This window comes from the organism of the source record quoted next, unplaced genomic scaffold (genome assembly GCF_019419815.1).
Source record: "Pyrus x bretschneideri cultivar Hongxiangsu unplaced genomic scaffold, Pyrus_bretschneideri_v1 Contig12, whole genome shotgun sequence".
NCBI classification, from domain to species: domain Eukaryota; kingdom Viridiplantae; phylum Streptophyta; class Magnoliopsida; order Rosales; family Rosaceae; genus Pyrus; species Pyrus x bretschneideri.
Genome location: NW_025999413.1, coordinates 6,471,983 through 6,493,265, shown reverse-complemented (window position 1 = coordinate 6,493,265; position 21,283 = coordinate 6,471,983). Strand labels below are relative to the sequence as shown.

Below are 21,283 nucleotides of genomic sequence, written 5' to 3'. Positions count from 1 at the left end.
TGAGATGTTTCCCGGCCAAATTGGACTTGGCCACAGGTATAAAGTTTGCTCTATCTTTGAGATCTTCATTTTTGTAATTTTTGGTAATTTTTAAAAATAGTTGAATTTTCCGACGAGTCCGGACGACCGACCGCCCCTTGCGGCGATTCATGCGACGGCGCGTGACCAGTGGGCCTATATTGGTTAGATAGTGACTTGAATATATGAGATATGTTTATTATCTTAATTTCTTATATTGGTATCAATTGTGATTAAGAAGTGATATTATAAATATTGCTTTTATTGAAATGTGATTTTTATATATTTAGCTATAGACCTATGCTTATTAAATAGGATTTGGCTTGTGCACTGATGATGTTTGTGACATATATGTGTTTAATTATCTTTTTAATAATGTGATTGATAATTATGATGAATGTTATGACAATTATGGGATTTAAATATTGTTTGATAATTATTTGGATATGATTGCCAACTGAATACCTATTTAAAATTGGCATTACTACCTAGCATGAGATGTAGATGGAGGAGTTAGGTACTTTATTAGATTTTTAGTAAAAATAGTAATTAAGGGAATTCCTTGAGTTGCGCTTCATATGATTAGATGCTGGTTGATATGTGGAATCAATAGATAGCTTGTATGCGCATAATTATGTTAATGTGTGATGATGAGATTGCACCACGTAGTAGTGGTACATGGATGGTCCTGCTTGGTATATCCGCGATGGGGGACCATATGTATTCAAGGGTGATCATGCTTGGTATATCCGCGATGGGTGATCACTGCCTGCACGATGAGTTTATGCCTATGATCCTGCTTGGTATATCCACGATGGGGGACCATACGCATTCTAGAGGTGATGATGATTGGTTGTACATGGTACATTTTATAGGCGATCATATTTGGTTTGGTTCCGTTGAGTGGTCCGGAACCCGAGGTTGTTGAATTTCGTGGAGTGGCCTAAAATCCCATTATTTAGAGAAGTAGGTTTGGCCTAATTGTGTCACTCTAGCCTTAGTTTTATATATATTTGTGTCAATGGTTTCGAGAGTCTTGCGAATTGAGTTAGAAAATATGTTGAACGTCTGAGTGACTCCTTTCGGATTTCTATGATTCGATTATGATTTCATAAGGTATAAATTTAGAAGATATGTGAATGATTATTTTTACGTTAATCAAATTAATTAATTAATGCGGCTAGAGAATGGTTTTGTGTTTCGTCGGCGCTTAAATATGATGTGTGTTGTGAATTGCGATATCATGATGAGACATAATGATTTATATGTTGGATGGGAAAGAAATCATGTTTTCATGGGGATTGGTTATGTAGCTTGAGTCCAGGAATCACATGTTGTCAGGTTATAATAAATTATTGAGGAATGCTATGCTTTTCTGCTTGAAGTTAGTGGAATAAACGTCTGATTTTGTGATAAGTGAACTACTAATGGCTTGATCCCTTTTGAGGGTACGTAGGAAGTCTAACGAGGAGGTTAAATGCAACTATAAGGTAAACGAAAAATTTCTTTGCAATTTGATTCTCGAATTGTGATTTGCCATATTCATGAAACGGGGTATGTAAGATATACGAGTAATTGGGTGAGGGTGACGTCACGTGTCGATCCTAGACGTATGTCGGGATTGGGGCGTGACAACTTTAATGGTATCAGAGCAAATAATCCTACTCTATGGTACGCAACCTTCTCGAGTATTGTTGGCGTGAATTACGATATGCATTGTGGTTACATGATTTCACAATTTTTATGCATAAAGATGCATTCATGTGATATATGTATATATATGGGAATTATGATTTTTATTGGTATTACATTGGCCAACGGGTCTTGAACCATTTGAATTACTAAAATTAGTATTACTAGAGGCTCAGTGAAGCTTTGCGGACTTGTATCGGTGTGTGACTTTAATATATGTGATATTGGTGATTACCCTGTTTTCGTAATTGTTATCCTATGTGGATATGACTTGGTTTTATAAATGTGTTTTCTATTAAAATGTGATTCTTTTATAATTGGCCATCGATCTATAATTATTAAATGTGATTTGATTCACGGATTGGTAATATTTATGGAAAAGTGATTCGAATTGCATATTGAAATATTTTGTAAATTGAGGGCTAGTAGTGGACTATGACCCTACTTGGTTAATCCGCATTAAGGGGTCACTAGTGGTCTTGCTTGGTTAATCCGCATTGAGGGACCATATTATATACATGGATCGTGCTTGGTTAATCCACGTTGGGCGATCCTTATGGCCATGTATGCTTAGGAGTGATCATGCTTGGTTAACCTGCATTGGGTGATCACTTCCTAACAGCTGTAGGGGTGGCTCTGCTTGGTTAATCCGCTTTGGGGGGCCACTTTTTGTTTGGTTACTTATGTAGACTTCGGCCTAACTGCATCCTCTAGCCCTACTTTTCATTGTGTTGTATAAGATTATGGTTGTGAGATATTGTGATTTGTTTTAGATGTACTATTGGATGTCTAGGTGACTCCTTCAGAGTTTTCAAAGGTTTGGTGTTGATTTCTTATGAATGATTTATATTCAAGGTTTATAAATTGTGATTAATGGTTGGTTTTATTAATTGTATCACATGCTTGTATTATTGTCGCTCACCCGAGCTTTGCAGTTATCCGAGTTTTAGTTAGCCAGTGCACCATTCTCATGATGTAGGCACTGATTATGCATGTGATAGATTTGGGTAGATTACGAGAAACCACTGGATATTTTGGATTTCGTTGAGCTGTTCGAAATCCTTGCTTTTGCTTATTTTCATAAGGTTAGTCTGACCCTAGATTTGAGTGAATGGGGAGTAATCATAGTAGACCCTGTGAATATAAATGAAATGCACCATGTTATTACTTATAATCCAAGTGGGGATCTATATAGAGTTCCTTAATTAAATTTGTGAAATGATATGTTGTTTCATTGATAGATTGATGTAGTTAGACACTAATGTCGTGCATCTTTGATTCATGGAAATGAGTAATTGAAGTGATTGTGGAATAATGTTGGATGTGATTGTTATTATTATGAATGGATTAGTGGATTAATGTGGCTTGAGAATAAGACTATGCTTCGTTGGTTCTTTGATATGTTACATGCTATGAAGTAAGGTATCATGTCGAACCATAGTGATTTATCTAATTGATGAAATGGAAATCTTAATGTCGTGTGGTTTGTTATGTAGCCCTGAAATCTAATGATTCATGCTTGTTGAATTCCATGAAGTGTTTCTGCAACTCTGTGTTTTCTTGTTGGATAGCCAGTGGTTTTGAGTTCTTGTGATTGATGGCATGATATTAGATTGACTAACAAAATTTAAAGTTGTACTGGTAGGACGAAAGAATTTAATAAGTGTTACATGGTTTGACTAAATGTGAGATTCTTTGATCAGCTTGCAACGGTTTTTGGGTTAACATAATGTGTAACTCTGACAAGACGCTACTTAACTGTTTGATCTGGTTGGTTTGAAGGCTTGTGTTGCTTGTGTGACATTTCTTTTGGTTGGTATCGATATGTTGAGCTCATCAATTCTACTAACTTATTCCAAAGCAGAGTTTCTATCGATGAATGTTGATAGTATGTTGAATAAGTGGTTCGGCTAATTTCTATTTAATCTTAGGAAATGTGGTGAGAAATTCACATGCATCTTTGTTACTTCAAATAGTAGTTAGAATGCCTTTCATTTAAATCATGGATTTGGATGATTGTGAAATGGTTGTGTTCATATGATTGAATGGGAGATTTTATTTTATTTATTTATTATTTATTTAATTTTTTTAATATCATATTTCATGTTATAGCTTCAAAGATGAGTGTTGAATGAAGTCTCGAATTAATCTTGAATTGGGTTGACATTATGTTATGCGATATTAAAATTTTGATCGTTAAGATGATTGTGCAATTGTGATAAGTAGATAGGAATGTCGTATTATATCTGTGCAATTGAGAAATGTTGAATCGAGCGAAAAGGTCGTGGAACGTGAGAAATGGATGAGTGGACACTAAGACCCAATATTTATGCGGAGAAGCCTTATGTGTGGGCTGCAAGAATAAATTATCGAAGTGATAAATATGTGTGATGTGCATAGGCCAGGTACATTATAATCTTTTACAGACTACTAGTCACTTATGTGGATAAAAGAAAAAGATGATGAAATCGTTGTTCGCCAATGATGATTATGGCTAGACATTTTCAAATCTTATGGCCATGATAATTATGGTTGAAAATTTTAATATTTATGAAAGTCATGATGATCTATCCGTTAATTTATTTATTTTGAGCTTGAATAAACTCATAGACTAAGGTTATGATTTTATTCACTATAAATGGAATGATAGGGAAAGTTGTAATTATAAATTTGGTTGGTTTGGTTGCCAGAATCATGAGTATATTGATGAATTCTTATTAAATGTGGAATTCTTTGTGCTTGTACCAAGATTTGGTGTTGAGATCGTCCTGAAACGAAGATAATTGAAATTGTGAGTTGTGGTTCGATGTTGTCGAACTTGATGATAGTCAAATTCAAGTATAATGAACATGTGAATGTCATTTTGGCATCGTTATCTGTTAAATATGTGGCATTGGTGAATATGGAATTGATATTGAAATTTTGAGGATGAAATTTTATAAGTGGGGAAGAATGTGAAATCCCGTTCCTGGATTTCATTGTTATAATCCAAGTATTTGAATTATTGAGATTTTATATTATTTTTGAGAAATTATATTAATTTATTTGGATTTAGATTTTAATTAAATTAGTTACGAAGTTTGAAGTTTGGAAGGTAATTATTTAAAATTTGTTGAACTTTTGAGGTCATAAGTAACGTATTCAAATAGATCTTGAAACTACGAGCGTATAAGCGAAAGTCGTTTGCGAGTCCGGATTATAACGGTATAGATACAGACATTTGAAGTTGTGTTACTAACCTATAGATTTTTAAATTTATTTTAAACTCCCATCTTGTGGGAAAGAGGCAATCATATTTATGTGGGATAAGGAGACCAGTCAGAAGAAAAGAAAATGAGGGAAAGGAGGAAAGGAAGAGGGAGAGAACTGGCCAACCCGATTTCTCCACCCGACCCGCCAACTTGACCCGCTTATATCTCCTTTATACGAATTCCGTTTTGGGTGATCTTGGTGTCCATGGAAAGCCCTTGATGAACCTTACATCTTTGTAGTGTTAGATTTCCCAAATTCTTTCCCCTTTTTCCAGTTCAAAGCCACAAACCCACGGGATTCCGGTGGCTTTATCCCTTTTTCCGGGGGCTTCGGCAAGTTTCACCATCCATGACCATCACCAAAAGACTCCCCTCAACCCCAGGAACAAAGCTTAAGCAATGTTGGAGGCGTCGGAGTTCGATTGGAAGCCGAATCAAAGCACACATTTTTTTAGGGTTTCGGCGAGTTTGCGTGAAATTGAGATGTTTCCCGGCCAAATTGGACTTGGCCACATGTATAAAGTTTGCTCTACTCTTTGAGATCTTCATTTCTGTAATTTTTGGTAATTTTTAAAAATAGTTGAATTTTCCGACGAGTCAAGACTGCCGACCGCCACCTACGGCGGCTCATGCGACAGCGCGTGACCAGTGGGCCTATATTGGTTAGATAGTGACTTAAATATATGAGATATGTTTATTATCTTAATTTCTTATATTGGTATCAATTGTGATTAAGAATTGGTCTTATTAATATAACTTCTATTGAAATGTGATTTTTATATATTTAGCTATAGACCTATGCTTATTAAATAGGATTTGGCTTGTGCATTGATGATGTTTGTGACATATATGTGTTTAATTATCTTTTTAATAATGTGATTGATAATTATGATGAATGTTATGACAATTATGAGATTTAAATATTGTTTGATAATTATTTGGATATGATTGCCAACTGAATACCTATTTAAAATTGGCATTACTACCTAGCATGAGATGGAGATGGAAGTCAGGAAATGAGTTAGGTACTTTATTAGATTTTTAGTAAAAATAGTAATTAAGGGAATTCCTTGAGTTGTGCTTCATATGACTAGATGCTGGTTAATATGTGGAATCGATAGCTTGTATGCGCATAATTATGTTTAATGTGTGATGATGAGATTGCACCATGTTGTAATGGTACATGGATGGTCTTGCTTAGTATATCCGCGATGGGGGACCATATGTATTTAGGGGTGATCACGCTTGGTATATCCGCGATGGGTGATCACTGCCAGCATAATGAGTTTATGCCTATGGTCCTGCTTAGTATATCCGCGATGGGGGACCATATGCATTCTAGAGGTGATGATGATTGGTTGTACATGGTACATTTTATAGGTGATCATATTTGGTTTGGTTCCGTTGAGTGGTCCGGAACCCAAGGTTGTTGAATTTCGTGGAGTGGCCTAAAATCCCATTATTTGGGGAAGTAGGCTTGGCCTAACTATGTCACTCTAGTCTTAGATTTATATATATTTGTGTCAATGGTTTCGAGAGTCTTGTGAATTGAGTTAGAAAAGATGTTGGACATCTGAGTGACTCCTTTGGGATTTCTATGATTCGATTATGATTTTATAAGGTATGAATTTAGAAGATATGGGAATGATTGTTATTACGTTGATCAAATTAATTAATTAATGCGGCTAGAGAATGCTTTGTGTTTCGTCGCTCTTAAATATGATGTGTGTTGTGAATTGCGATATCATGATGAGACATAATGATTTATATGTTGGATGGGACATAAATCATGTTTTCATGGGGATTGGTTATGTAGACTGAGTCCAAGAATTACATATTGTCAGGTTATGATAAATGATTGAGGAATGCTATGCTGTTTTGCTTGAAGTTAGTGGAATAAACGTCTGATTTTGTGATAAGTGAACTAGGAACGGCTTGATCCTTTTTTAGGGTACGTAGGCGGTCTAACGAGGAGGTTAGATGCAGTCATAAGGTAAACGAAAAATTTTGCAATTTGATTATCGAATTGTGATTTGCCATATTCCTGAGACGGGGTATGTGAGATATACGAATAATTGGGTGACATCACGTGTCGATCCTGGACACATGTCAGAATCGGGGCATGACAGGCTAGTTCCCATGAAAGTACTTACAAAAAAATAACTTAACGGTACTTAAAAATGTTACGTTTTTCTCATAATAATGCATGCGTGATTAATTTGAATACTACTATCATGACATCCTAATCATATGAGGAAAACTTGCATATCTCATGTTGTAGAAAATTATCTCTGCAAGTTTCTTATCACATAATTAGTCAGGTGAGAGAGCTTCTCTCTAATTGCAGGGAAGTTTATTTCCCCTTTAGGGTAATATTTTTATTTGATTCATTTCATTGTTTAGATTTTTTTTTTTTTTGGGTGACGTAACAATTCATCATATTTCCTAAACTTACCGGCTTGCCTTATGTTTACTTCTTTTTAATCATGGTTGTGCTGATGGATAGCTGAGGGCATTGCCGAATCCATGTATAGTTTTCCATTAATTTAAGAGAGGTTTAACAAAACACTTCCGATACTATTTACTTTTAACGAAAAACCATATTCATACATTTCTCTGATACTATTCACTATACTTTTAAAAAAAAATTTCATTAAAAGGAAAGTTTTTTTGAACTTTTCGTTAATTTTCCTTTAATCCAACTCAGTATATCCATTAATATTTCAAAAATGGGTAAGATGCTTGATTGGCTTATAGTATTTTCATGTCCCGACAAGAACAAAATATTCTCGGTTGTTGAGGATCCAAATTTTCGTATTAAAAGTTAAATAATGTCAGGACAAGCGGAGTGATAATCTTCACTAGTAGGATTTTGATGAATTTGGAAGTTTAAATATGTTCCATCCCGAGCCTTGGCTTCAAACAAATGAAACTTTAACGAAAAATTTCTGGTACTGTTCATTTTAACGAAAAATCATATTTTCATATTAAAAAGTCAATCCTGATACTATTCATTTTATCCTTTATTTTGTATTTATCGTTAAAATTTAAAGTTTTTCCGTTATTTTCATTAGTTTGTCATAAAGCAAAAGGTAGGGAAAATACGATAAAATCAAAGTGTCACCACATTATATATTATACACGCACTTGGTCCTAGGTCTTACCTAGCTAAGCTAGAATAATGTCCAAATTGAACAAAAAAATTATCTACCCACCTTTGTTTTATTGCTTTTGGACTTGTCGAAAAGTTTGAGAGGATACAATAATGCTCAGTTCACATGGTTAATTGTTATACTTTATTTGCTTAAAGTATGGTTAAAAAAATTCCACTTTCTTGCAGCTTAAATCGATCTATGTTTGTAGGCGATGAATTTGAAAAATGTTTAGGTTCTATGATAAAATTAATTGATAATATATGATAAGTAGTTAAATAATTTATAAGCACATGTAAAGTTACTTTTTCATTAATTTGGGATTCATAAATACGTAGACAACATAACTCGGATGATTTGAAGCACATGTTGCCATTAGATTTTACACGTGAATTGCATCACCGATGATACTTATCCGCAAACGGCAAAATACGTGCATTCCCTTATTTGACACGTGTGCTCCTAAATTTTAGATTCTTATTCGCCACGAAACAGTTGTACAGATATAAAATGTGAAAAGCACACCCGACTCCAAAGTGGAACGAAATCATTTTCTTTCTGTAAGCAAAAAGCTAAATACCAGAAGAAGAAAGGAAGAGCAACACCAACAACCAATATGAAGAAGCTCTACAACAAGAAGGGCAAAATCCACCCGTCACCGTCGCCGCCTTCCGTAGCCGACCCTCTGACCCTTCTTCCGGCAACCATCCTCGCCTTGGCCATATCCCTTTCCGCCGAAGACCAAGAGGTCTTGGCCTATCTCATCTCCTGCACCAACAACAACTCCTCAGGCGGTTGCGCGACGAACCAGCTTGGGCCCACTACTAAGTCCAATCCTGCACCGCCGACAAGACCGCCGCAGGTAATATCCATGCCTTGTATAAAGCCACACAATCCCAACGCGGACAAGACCTGTGGCGACCACAAGGCCCACCAGAAGTGCGACTGCTTCAGGTGCTACACGAGTTTTTGGGCACGATGGGACGCCTCGCCGAACCGCCAGCTGATCCATGAAATCATTGAGGCTTACGAGGAGAGGTTGGTGGAGAAGAAGAGGTTAAGAAACTCAAAGGTGAAGAAAGAGAGAAGGAAGACTAACAAGGGCAGTGGTGGTCATTTGGGCTCTGGGGAATTAGGGCATGTGGACACGAAGGAGGTGGAGGTAGGCCCACAAATGGTGGATGCTGGTGTTGTTGTTGGTGAAGTGATGAGAGCTGGTGAGTCTGGTGATGAAGGTTGTGAGGTTGGAGTGGAGAGGGGGACCATAAGGAGGCTGGTGAGTTTCATTGGGGACAAGATTTGGGGTGTTTGGAATTAGGGTTAGGGTTGTCCTCAACACAGATAAGTTTCCAATTACCAATTCTTTGTGTTAGCTAGATTTTATTCTTAAATCGTTTTCCCTTGGTGTACATTACCCATCTTGTTGAAGAAAAACAATGGGGATTTTAGTGGCTTCTTTGCCATTTGGGTTTTCATTTTAGTTTATTTTTTTCCAAGATGGTTTTACTAGATTGGATTAATTTGGATTTAAGTTCCAAGAATCCAATTTAGTGCTGAATTTTGGATTATGGAATGGAGTTCCTCTTGTAAGTTATCTATATGGTTTTGCTTAAGCTGTGAGATTTTTAATTCATCTACAAAAACAATTTGTAGCATTAATTAAGTTGTCTTTCTGTTATTTTTTGCTTTATTAGTAAAAATTTTAACTCAAAATGTAAATTCGTTCACACAATCGATATTTCAATAGATTCGTACGTTTTTAAAATTAACATATTTCGATCTCAACCATTAAGTGATTGCCACGAATATTGCAGGCTGCATCATCAAACTAACATAATAATTTAATAATTATATTATTAGTTCAAAGTCTTGTTAATTTTTTTTTGTCATAATCGTGTTTAACGCCAACATAAAATAACATGACTGTGTAATTGGGTTGAAGTTGAAACGGTCAAAGTTCAATGTTCATCAGCGTTGAATATATGACGAACTAGTACAGTCTACAGACACAAATATACGACTGACTACTGTTCAACGTTTGAAAGTGCCAATTTTCTTCTGATGCTCTTTCTTCTGTTTTTCCTCTCATCAAGTGGGATTAAAATTAAAAAATTATATGGAAATTAAACAGAAAAAAGAGAAGAGGAAGAGGAATCTTTCATAGTTAATTGTTACCAAGGAAAAGAGGATTGCTATGGTCTAACATTTTAGGTCATTGCCTATTGGAATATGTTTAATACATAATGATCTGGTTCACACACCTTTTCTTAATCTCTCACACACTTGTGTTATTTTTTGTTTATTGGTTTTTTTTTTTTTTCTTTTCAATTCATTTGATATGAAGACTGGAAATTGAGAGGAATTTGTAAGAGGTAAAAATGGATGCGTGGATAGCACCACCTTTTAGTAAATGCTATAGTGTGATAATTAAACTGCATAGTATAAACTCAATTTCATTTGACACTCTTGGATGGTGTATTGTGTTTTCTGTGAAGCACATGCACTGTTACATATCTAAACAAAAGATGTTTTAAGTTCAAAAACTCAATAGTTATTGCATGTTTTCTTTTTTTCGATTTGCGAAGTCTCAAAGTTCGGTTCTCCTCGGTCTCGAGTTCGGTTCTCCTAAGTCTCGAGTTCGGTTATCCTTATTTATCTATTTAAAAATGCCAACCTCATTTTCATAAGATTTAATGGAGGCTGGAGTGGGAATTGTCTTACGGCACTTGACAAGTTTAGGTCAACTAAACCTAAATTCCACACTAAACATGACTTGTGTTGACTGATTTATACGCATGCTGTTCTCTAAATACACCATATTGTTAGTCCATGAAATGACGAACAATGCCTAGGTTTATGGACAACCTTCTTGCAATGTCACCTTCAATGTTGCTGAGGTGGTTGCACTTAGAGAAGCACTTCAATTTGCTGAAGTGGCATGGGTTCTTTGGTGTTTTTTAGTTGTGAATACAGTGCTAGGTTAAAAATTGTGAGTTTTAATTAGGGGTGGGCAAATAGACCCTAGACCTGTGAGTTAGGGTGAGTCCTAACAGTTCGGGGCAAGTCCAAAACTTTTAAATATGAAACGGGGTGAGGCGGGTTCATGATAATGGCGGGGCAAGGCGGGTCCAAATAGTTGAGGAAACGGGGCGAGGCGGGTTCATGATAATGGTGGGGCAAGGCGGGTCCAAATAGTTGAGGAAACGGGCCCCCATCCCGGCCTGTATCCACCGTCCAAAATCAGTTATTTAATCTCTTATAGTGATTTCTCCTCATAACAGAGTCATGAGACTCTCAGTGACTCAGTTTAATAGTAATCTTGAGAAATTGAGCCACTTAGATGGGGGTTTTGGTTTTTTTGTTTTTCGTGCTTAAGTGTTTTTTACGGTTTGGGATGGCCCAAATTTAAAAACAAATTGTAAATAACCTAAAGAGCTATGAGACGTTAGTGAAGCTAACACCTCCACCAACCTAGTTGACAAAATGAGGTAAAATAGAACGCAAAGGATACATGGATTAAAGTACGACGTAATAGGGAGTAAAGTGAAATTTCATATAACGTACTAGGAGGTATAGCAAATTTAAGAAATGTTGGGATTTGGGCTTGACTATATTTGAAGTCATTAAATTTCAAGCAAAAGCGCAGCCCATTAAGCACCAATAAGCCCAAAGCCCATATTCGTACAAAATAATTCCCCGCGAATAATAACAGCCCGCCCCAAAATTCAACATCAACGCTACCCGGCGCACGTTATCACACCCCGCCTAAAACCTCCGTCAGTCCCCGTCTCTTCGTTCTTCATCCACCATTCTGATACAAACTACACTCCTCCGGCTGAGTCTCCCCAAACGGCAGTTCCTGCCGTCCGATTCGCCAGAAATGGACGCCCTGTTCGACTCAATCAACGTTCGAGAGCTCCTGTCGGCGCAGGACCTCAGCGACCCCACGACCCCTCTGTCCGCACCGGATCTCCGCCTCCTCATCCAACGCCTCGACTCCCACTCGCTCCAAATCAAGTCCAAAATCCAATCTTACCTCCTCTCTCACCACCAGGATTTCGCCAACCTCTTCTCCGTCTGCAACGACGCCGTTACGCGCTCCAATCAAATCTCCGACGACGTCGTTCAGCTTCTGAGTTCGATTTCCGACCGCCCGATCGAGGCGGAGATCGGGCAGGTTATTAAGAAGATGAGCGCCACGACGAAAGAGGCGAGGGAGAAGAAGGCATTGTTGGAGTTGGTGAGGGCAATTCTGGCAATAAGTGAAAAGTTGAAGGGCGCGAGAGAGGGGTTGAGGAATGGACGGCTGAGATTCGCCGCCGAGGAACTGAGGGAGCTGAAGAAAGCTCTTAGGATTTCTGATGATGATCGTGTCGATGAGAGAGAGCCCGTGGTATACAGCTTGCTGAGGAAGGAGTGGTCAGAATGCTTTGAGGAGGTAAAGGAGATTACTTTCTGTTTGGTTGCCGAGAAAATGAACGAAAATGAGAGAAAATTAAATAGCTAGTTCATGGAAAAAAAAATCTATTGTGGTTGTTTTTTGCTGATTTTTATTTGAGTTTGTGATTGTGTTTTTAGAGGAATTCGGTTTGGGTTTGTAGATTCAAGAAGTGCTTGTGAGGTTCATCGGAAATGCGGTGCGGTTTGAGCGGGAATTGAATAGAATCCGTGTCAAGTATGTACTAAACATTGATGGAAACGATGGGATTGAGCTCCGCACAGTTTTGGAAGCTTTGGATGTAAGTGAAAGTTAATATGTTTTGTTCCTTCCCTTGCCATTGAATTTGAATATAAATTCGAGTCCTCATCTTACAGTGTCAGTACAAGTAGACACATTGTTCAAAACTACCCAAAATTCAATTCAATGTTATTGTAATGAATTCAGTTTTCTGATTTTGTTATGGGATTTTAGGTGGTTGGAATTTTGGATTATGGTCTTGCTAAAGTAGCCGACTTGATGATCAAGCATGTCATCTCCCCGGGTCTAAATTTTGGAGCTCCTGTCTCCTTTGTAGCTGAAGTAAATCAAGACTCTAAAGTACTGACTGAGGCGAAACTGAACATTGTGCCATCAAATGATCCTAAGGTAGTTTTTCCATGTCAATCTTGTCTAAATTTTTATCAGTCTTATTGTTAATGTTTAATGGTAGAACCTGTAATCTTTGAGTTAAAAAAAAAAAATGGGCTCACCTCAAGTTATCGTACATGATTAATTCGTGGGACTGACTCTTTAAGTTATCAATTCAATAAAGGGTATTCTGCAAATTTGTACTCACTGGATTCTGATAAGCGTTGCATTGACATTTTCCTTTGGAATTTCAGATTGAAAAAATGGATGGTGTGACTATCTATTCAGGGATTATTCAGGTTATCAAGTTTATTAGCAACTATATCTGCCTTCAAGATGAATCTTGGATTCGATGCTTTGGGAGATTGACATGGCCAAGGATTTCAGAGTTAATTATTTCTAAATTTCTTTCAAAGGTTATTCCTTTTTATCTCTTTGCACCCATCCCCTTCTTTTTTAATTAGTTTGTTTGAATTCTATTATAAACATAGGTTATCAAACAAGGATAGGAATTTCGGTGAATTCTCAAAATTATCTCGTCATTAGCTGCCTTAAAATTACTGCCTGCTCATGACATTTGTCATTTTGCATATGTCTATGTAATGGAGACATACGTTTTGTTGTTTCAGGTTGTTCCTGAAGATGCTTCAAAACTTACTGACTTTTTGAAGATCATTAGTTGTACTTCCGAGTTTGAGACTGCTTTAAGGGAAATGAAGTTTATTTCAACATCTGATAACAAAGATAACCAGTTGAGCAATTTTGCTGAAAATGTCGAGGTTCACTTTGCATCCAGGAAGAAGACAGAGATCTTGGCAAAAGCCAGAAATCTGCTTCTACAATGTGATTTTTCTACTCTTCATGTAAGGTTCTATATCTGTCTTGAATGCATTCATAGCTATTCGACAATGCCAGCCGTTGAACAGTATATTTTCACTCAGGAGTATCCAAGGAATAACAAGAATGATCGGGATGCTGCCAAATCTCCAGAGCTTGTTGACTTGCTATTCCTGTCGGGGAGGTGTGTGGTGTCCAAAGCAGCAATTGAACTAATGAAGCTAGTGCACCAGACACTTCAGGTATCTGGATTAAAACTTATAAAATGTTTGATTTTCCCCTTTACTGAGGTAGTAAAATAGAAAAGCAACCTTGTGTTTAAAACTTAGTTTTCATGATTAATGCATTTTTTCTCAAGTTTCAGTTTTCTCGCTTCTCTCTTCTTTTAAGGCCACAACTGTGATTGGAATGTGTAGGATGTTTGCGTATCATCCCCCAGAGTTGCTTTGGAGTTCTATCAGGCTGCTAGGGATGCCCTACTTCTATATGAAGTTGTGGTTCCTGTCAAGGTTAGTACTTGGAAACCAGTTATAAACTTTACCTACGGACCTTTTTATACATTTGCTAAGCCAATCTAAAAAAGTGCAGGTGTGATGGTTATGTCTGTCCTATTGCGCTGTCTATTGTACTAAATTTTTTGAGAATCCGAACCCGGCTACCTTCTCTCTGTCCCTTTCTAAGTTTTATTCATGAAAGATACAAAAGAGGTCGCTGACGACAGTTGATGTTACAGTATCATTATGATTTTTATGTCATTTTTCTGATGAACAACCACGAAAATCATTTTAATATTTTAATTGTAGCATTTTGTTTTCCTATGCTTTAACATCATATCTCAGTTTATAAAACTGCTCTGGCAAATCTTTATCAAGTTTACTTTCTGGCTTGTTTTCACCTCACTTAAGTTTTTCATCACTATTGGTGATTTTTGCATGCCCTATAAGTGATCTTCTCTCTTGACTTGTGAAGCTAGAAAGGCAGCTTGATGGAATCAACCAGGTTGCTGTTCTTATGCACAATGATTGCTTTTATCTATCTCAGGAGATACTTGGGCTTGCTTTCGAGGTACGCAATGAACAGTCATAATCGGCTCATGTTATCAATTTTGTAGATTCTATTCACCACCATCACCAGTATCACATGCATGTTTGCACCTATAATCACTCTAGTATCATGTACCACTATCTAATAAAGTACGTTCAAATGTGCCAAAGAATCACAGTTCACTATTTATAGGATACCTAACTTAGATCCCAACAAAATGCTGATTTGCTATTCTGTCAATAATGGAATCCATTTAATCTATACTGCTTCTAAAGTTATAAAAATAGTCGAATTCATACATTTGTACTCTTTTGTCCCAGTATCGCTCAGACTTTCCAAGTTCAATCAAAGAACATGCTATGTTTGTTGATATGGCTCCAAGATTCCATCTTATGGCAGAGGAAATACTGCAGAGACAAATTCAACCTGTTATTCGTAGTTTGAGAGAGGTATAACCGTGCAGAAATGTTTCAATTCGTATAAGAGCCAGAAATTTATGTAGTTTATTTTAGAAACTTCGAGCTTTTTATTTAACTTCAAAAATTTTTGTTTTTTACCAGGCTCTAGATGGCGCTGATGGATTTCAGAATACCCATGAAAGGCAACAATTTCAATCTGCAAATTTGAGTATAGATCAGGTGGCCTGCTGTTAATTTGAATGACGAACTTTTGTTTCATACTATATTTGTTAAGGCCTTTTTAGTACCTTTGTTTTTCTACGGAGGTTTGTCTATAAGGCTAAACATATCTTGTTCAGGTTGTTTTTATTCTGGACAAAGTACGTCTGATATGGGAGCCAATCTTATTGCCTTCAACTTACAAGAGAAGCATTTGTGTTGTGCTTGAATCAGTTTTTTCTAGAGTGACAAAAGACATACTCCTTTTAGATGATATGGCAGCAGAAGAAACATTACAGGTATAATCTTTTGATTATATTTCCGGTTGTTGTACTTTTGATGCTTATGTGTCTGCTAACTATATCGTTGTATTTATGTTCCTAGCTTCAAAGTCTGATTCATTTGATGCTGGAAAGCCTAATTTCTTTGCTGGAGTCCCTTGCTGCCATCCAAGTAGAGAAGTCACAAGAGGGCATTGCTTGCACCATTGATGATTTCATACCTTCGTTATATAAAATTCGTAAATTGGCAGGCATGTTTGATTGTTTTCTGTCCGATGCTGAAACATTAGTGTGATTCAGTAGAGAACTAGTAGATGTCTTGCAAACAGAGACCTAATTCTCATTTTTGTGTTCAAATTCTTCAGAATTATTAGATATGCCCTTAAAATCCATTACAGCAGCTTGGGAAAGTGGAGAGTTGCGCAGTTGTGGTTTTACGTTGTCAGAGGTATGATTTCAGTTTTGTTTGTCCGTGGCATGATTTCACTTGAGCCCATATTTTGTTCAGCTTTCTGTGCTGTTCATTTCTCACTGTTTTACAAGCTCTTGAATTTTTGCAGGTAGAAGATTTTATCAAGGCGATATTTGCAGATTCACCTTTGAGAAAAGAATGCTTAGCGAGGATAAAAGGCGACTGGTAAAACGCGCATATGATTTTCCGACTTCAGCAAATGGAATTCCGAATGTACTTAAGAAGCTATAGCATGTATTAGGTGATTCACAATTTTTCGCTGTGGATCCGTTTCGCGGGATTTGGTGCCACTTAGCTATAATTTAAGAGAACCGAAAAGTTTCTGGTACTGTTCACTTTAACGAAAAACCACATTTTTACACTAAAAAGTCAATCATGATACTATTCATTTTTCTCTTTATCTTGTCTTGATCTTTGAAACTTAAAATTTTCAAACTATTTTTATTAGTTTTTCTATAATTTAATGCATCATAACTCTTTTTATACCTCTTTTCTGTAATATTTCGAATCTAGTGGATCTTTACAAAGATGTTTTTAAAAGTTCCATTCGCTTCAGCACGTTAAATTTAGGGTATGGCTTTACGTCTCACATATTCTTGTTAATTTTGTCCATTGATTTTTTTAATTCATTCCATCAGACTGTCTGATAATTGAGAGAGGTGTGTAAGAGGTAAAAGATTGAGAGAGGCGTGTGAGAGATAAAATTAGATACGTATATAACAGGACTCTTAAGTAAACCAATTCAAGTCGATACTCAAAAAGATAACTTTTTCAATAATGCAGGAAAAATTATTTTCTCAGTTATACCAAGATCAGAAGCATAAGAAACGTTTATGTGAAAAGACGTTCCTCATAAGATAGCTCTCTTGAGCTCTGTCGAAAACATCGTTGAAAAAATAGAAACACTAGAACGATCAGCAACGCTTAACATTGCTCGTAACGTCCTCCAAAATCAATCTTAGCCTGATACACGTTTCCTCTATCTATTATGATAATGCTTTAAATTTATCACAACTCGTCCTTGTTCGTAGTGTCTTCTCCCATCAGTTCTTCAAGGGAGAACTCGTCCTCTTCAAGAATCTGTCCGTCTTTACCATCCCAGGGTTCGATCTTCACAATGCTCGGGATGCCCTCCAGAGGCAAGTTTCCCTTTCCTCCACGCCCGGCTTCCCTCACAAATTCTCTGGAAAACGAAATTGAGTTGTTTTAATTTGTTTTATTATCACAGGGATCAAGGGTGGTTCAAGATAATGTGGAGGCAGAAAACTTACGTAATCTGATCAACCTCGAATGCACTCTTAAGTGGTGCATAAGCTCCCTTTTTCGCATTTAAGGCCACCAATGCTGGATATCCGTAACCTCCGACACCTACTCGGTTCTCGAGGTCTGGCTGCTTACCAGCTGCTGCCCAGACATAGCTGCAACATACATGAACATTCATTGTCAGTGACTAGATTCTCAGCTTCTCAAGCCTGCGAGGTTTCATCACAAGTAATTTATGCATTTTCCCAAAAACTTGCCTGTAGGGACTTCTCTTAAACTTCTCTGCAACAGATAGTAATTGCTGAATGTACTTGTTCCTCCCTTCTGCCTTGGAGTCCAAGATATCAGGTAGGAAAGCCACAAAACAGATGGCAGCTGAACCACATTTCTCTTCCATGGCATCCTACAAGGGCACGGAAGCTTTAGTCCCCTAGGTTACTTACAATCTCACACAGCATAAGCATTGGAAGGAAATAAAAGCTTACAGGGCCAGTTAGCTCGGTCACTTCAGGAGGTGCAACGTTTGTTTCCAATTGTTCGAGAGCAAATGATTCAATGGCTGAAGCACTCCTCGCACCCTCATAGGGGAGTGGGCTCTCTTTGTCAGCTCCAAATACCAATATGGTCGGAAATCCTTGAACGTTGAACTTGCTCATCAGAGACTGGTAATGCCACCTCGTTAGAACCATATAGTACACAAAATAAAAAACATGTAGACCGAGCACTTATAGAGAAGTGAAAGCATTGTTACCTTCTCTGCATCACAATCAACATGTCCCAACTTCACCTTCCCTTGTAAGTTTTTAGCGGCCTTCTTCCACTCAGGTGCCAATTTTTTGCAGTGCCCGCACCTTAAAGGTAAAACAAGCAAATTAGAAAGAAAAGTTAGTCAATAATTTTCTATAATCTCGTATAATAGACTGACTGATCACAATCGGAAAATAGCTTATACGATCATCATACCAATAAAAACTACTTACCAAGGTGCAAAGAACTCAACAATCCAGAGTTCTTTACTTTTAAGCACCAGTTCATTAAAATTCTGGGAGTTTAATTCTACTGAAGCACTAGGTTCAGATTTTTCACTTGATCCTCCCGTTGTCTTTCCACTTAAACGGTCTTTCAACAGAGCCTTTATCTGTACAGGACCAATAGTCACATTACTAATACACGAATCCAGTTTTGCAAGAGCATTATATGACCAAGCGACAACAAAGGATAATCGCATCCTATGATACAGAATTCTATTCCAACCGATTTTACAAACAAAGAAATCAACTAACAAAACAATAAGAGTTTGAACACAAGATTATGACGAACCTGTTGGAGTGCAAATTCTGCAACGGGTTTCACATCCCTTGCTCCCTGATAGTCAACTGGAGGCTTTCCAGGTACAAACACCTTTATTGTTGGAAATCCTCTGATCCCGTATTCCTATAGAACAATCAAACATCCCGACAGTCCCACACAAAATTAACATAGTAAACAACCTGAAATATTCATATTGCCTTGTACAAATTCGACAAGACTATGACCAAATTACTTTCAGGCAGAGGGGTGTTGTTAATCTACTTTTGCTACTTCAAACTTAAATGTCAAAATTAGTAATTACAAGAGTAACTATGGGAAACCTGAGCGAGGGACTTGTGCGCATCAGCATCAAGAGCTGCCACGGTAGCCACACCCTTTAAGACAGTAGCTGCCTTCTCCCATATCGGTGTTAGAGCCTGACAATGCCCGCACCATGGTGCAAAGAATTCAACCAGAACAACTCTGTTCGAGTCCAGAACCTGCCACCGTTCCAAAGGATTCAGTTCAAGAAAATACTAGTCATATTTTGGTCTGATCCAATGTTTTACTGATCGCCTTCGATGTTCACAAACAAAGATAACAATCGCATCATATCCAAACAATTTCTTGATAATGTAACACTATACTAGGAATCAGTAGTTAACCCAATAATCATCGGAACTTACTGATCACATTTCTATTGCTAGGAAACGAAAATAAGTAAATTTATCAAACAATTTACACTCAGTGCAAAATTGACTAACCTTTTCCAAAACAAATATTCCCATGAAGCTAAAAGCCGGATCCAAAAACTAATAAGCTCATTAAGCAGTAAAATTCTAAAAGCGATACAAGAAAGCACTTTGCTTTCAACAGCAATAAAATAGCTTCTGAATTGAAAAAGCCAATCAGCACCCAAGTGCTTTTCAATCAAAAAGGTGACGAATTTCAATAGATTAGTGCAAAAAAACTGAAAATCTGAAAAGGGCACGTTGCAATTACTGGTGAAGTTTGAACATTTACCTTGGACTTGAAGTTGGAAGGAGTTAGCTGAAGAACTGGCGATGAAGGTCCGTACAGTGCATCACAGACATTGAAGACGAAGAAAAACAGGAAGAAGATGATTGGGACTGCTCGAAATTGGTTCTCTCTCATTCTCTCTCTCTCTCTCTCTCTCTCTCTGAGATTTGTTGTGCGAATCAGTGAAGAAACCTCTCGAGGCACAGAGACAAACCCCGTGTCTTCTCTTCTGGGCTGGGCGAGCTACGTGTGAGGGCCAACCAGAGAATTACACGTCAGCTGGCCATGGTTTCTCGTTGAAATTTTATTGGTGTATTTTGTTCTTTATTATTTGTTCGTAGGAGGTTGGACCAATAAAGGAATAATAATGTATTATCAGATGAATTCGCATAAAAAATTAATTAAATGCTATGAATCTATGCTCTCTGGTTAGGATTTGGGTAATGGATAGTCATTTTTTTTGTTAGTACATCATTATTTTTACGCTAGGGAGGGAAGGAGAGTTTGATTAAACCCACAATAAGCAGTCTAATTTGGTATCAAATTTGCTATCCACGAAATTCAAACATAAGATCTCTCAGTTCAAAGTAAAGAGGAATATCATCTCTTGAATTATTACTCAAGTTGAAATTGCCTTCCTTAAACTATTTTTTTGGTAAATTGACCATCTAAATTATTTGAAATTAACCAATTAACCAATTAACCTTTTGTCGTTAGATTTCATCCACTATTTAGTCAAATTCAAGGGCATATTAGTATTTTCATCATCAATTGTTACTTGTTAGCTATAACCAGTTATGACATATGAACACAAAATAATTCAAACATATGAGATTAAACTTTACATTGATGCTTATGATGGTTAACTGTGGTTTTGTTTAAATTTCTTCACTCAATTATAAATGAGTTTGTTCTTTTGTTTTTTGGTAACGTTATTAGGGAGTTTAATTATTTTTCTTTTAATAAACCATTTCTAAGTATAGGTGATTAGGTCAATTCCAAAAATTGTTTTCCGTATTGAATTATTTGCTAAAAATATCTATTTCCTACATTTAGTTTGTGATTCTCACATATATATTCAGTAAGCAATTTGACCATACTCGATAAAAAGATAACAATGGCACCCACAAAAGATCAAGAAAATTAAAAATTAAACATCAACTATTCATTCAATATCTTTATATAATGAAAGATGACTATAACTTCAAGCAATCCAAAGGGCATTAGAGCACATTTAAATAAAAATATGAATTGATCATAATCTCCATAAAATTAGTT

The 21,283-nt window shown here is 36.8% G+C and overlaps 3 protein-coding genes across 4 annotated transcripts; 2 read left to right on the top strand and 1 right to left on the bottom strand.

Annotated features, from left to right (window-relative positions):
- The first annotated feature begins 8,548 nt into the window (after nt 1-8,548).
- LOC103955003 lies at nt 8,549-9,791 on the top strand. Its single transcript, XM_009366862.3, has one exon. It carries the CDS (start codon nt 8,730-8,732, stop codon nt 9,429-9,431), a length of 702 nt encoding a protein of 233 aa, XP_009365137.1. The 5' UTR covers nt 8,549-8,729; the 3' UTR covers nt 9,432-9,791.
- A 2,176-nt stretch (nt 9,792-11,967) lies between these two features.
- Nucleotides 11,968-16,832, top strand: LOC125474432 (centromere/kinetochore protein zw10 homolog). Of its 2 annotated transcripts, none has more exons than XM_048578195.1 (14): nt 11,968-12,551; nt 12,715-12,852; nt 13,026-13,199; nt 13,436-13,597; nt 13,811-14,044; nt 14,123-14,260; nt 14,435-14,527; nt 14,988-15,083; nt 15,383-15,511; nt 15,623-15,700; nt 15,820-15,978; nt 16,064-16,211; nt 16,326-16,408; nt 16,521-16,832. In XM_048578195.1, exons 1-14 carry the CDS (start codon nt 11,994-11,996, stop codon nt 16,599-16,601), a joined length of 2,271 nt encoding a protein of 756 aa, XP_048434152.1. In that variant the 5' UTR covers nt 11,968-11,993; the 3' UTR covers nt 16,602-16,832. The 2 variants fall into 2 exon arrangements, with proteins under 2 accessions (XP_048434152.1, XP_048434151.1); XM_048578194.1 differs by having other exon boundaries at nt 13,790-14,044.
- A 351-nt stretch (nt 16,833-17,183) lies between these two features.
- Nucleotides 17,184-20,236, bottom strand: LOC103955002 (protein disulfide isomerase-like 2-3). The gene is made up of 9 exons (XM_009366861.2): nt 20,009-20,236; nt 19,327-19,485; nt 19,016-19,129; nt 18,676-18,833; nt 18,447-18,546; nt 18,181-18,357; nt 17,953-18,098; nt 17,704-17,850; nt 17,184-17,615 (listed from the first exon to the last, which is right to left on the bottom strand). The coding sequence occupies exons 1-9, from the start codon at nt 20,138-20,140 to the stop codon at nt 17,441-17,443; spliced, it is 1,308 nt and encodes a 435-aa protein (XP_009365136.1). The 5' UTR covers nt 20,141-20,236; the 3' UTR covers nt 17,184-17,440.
- Between the last annotated feature and the right edge of the window lie 1,047 nt (nt 20,237-21,283).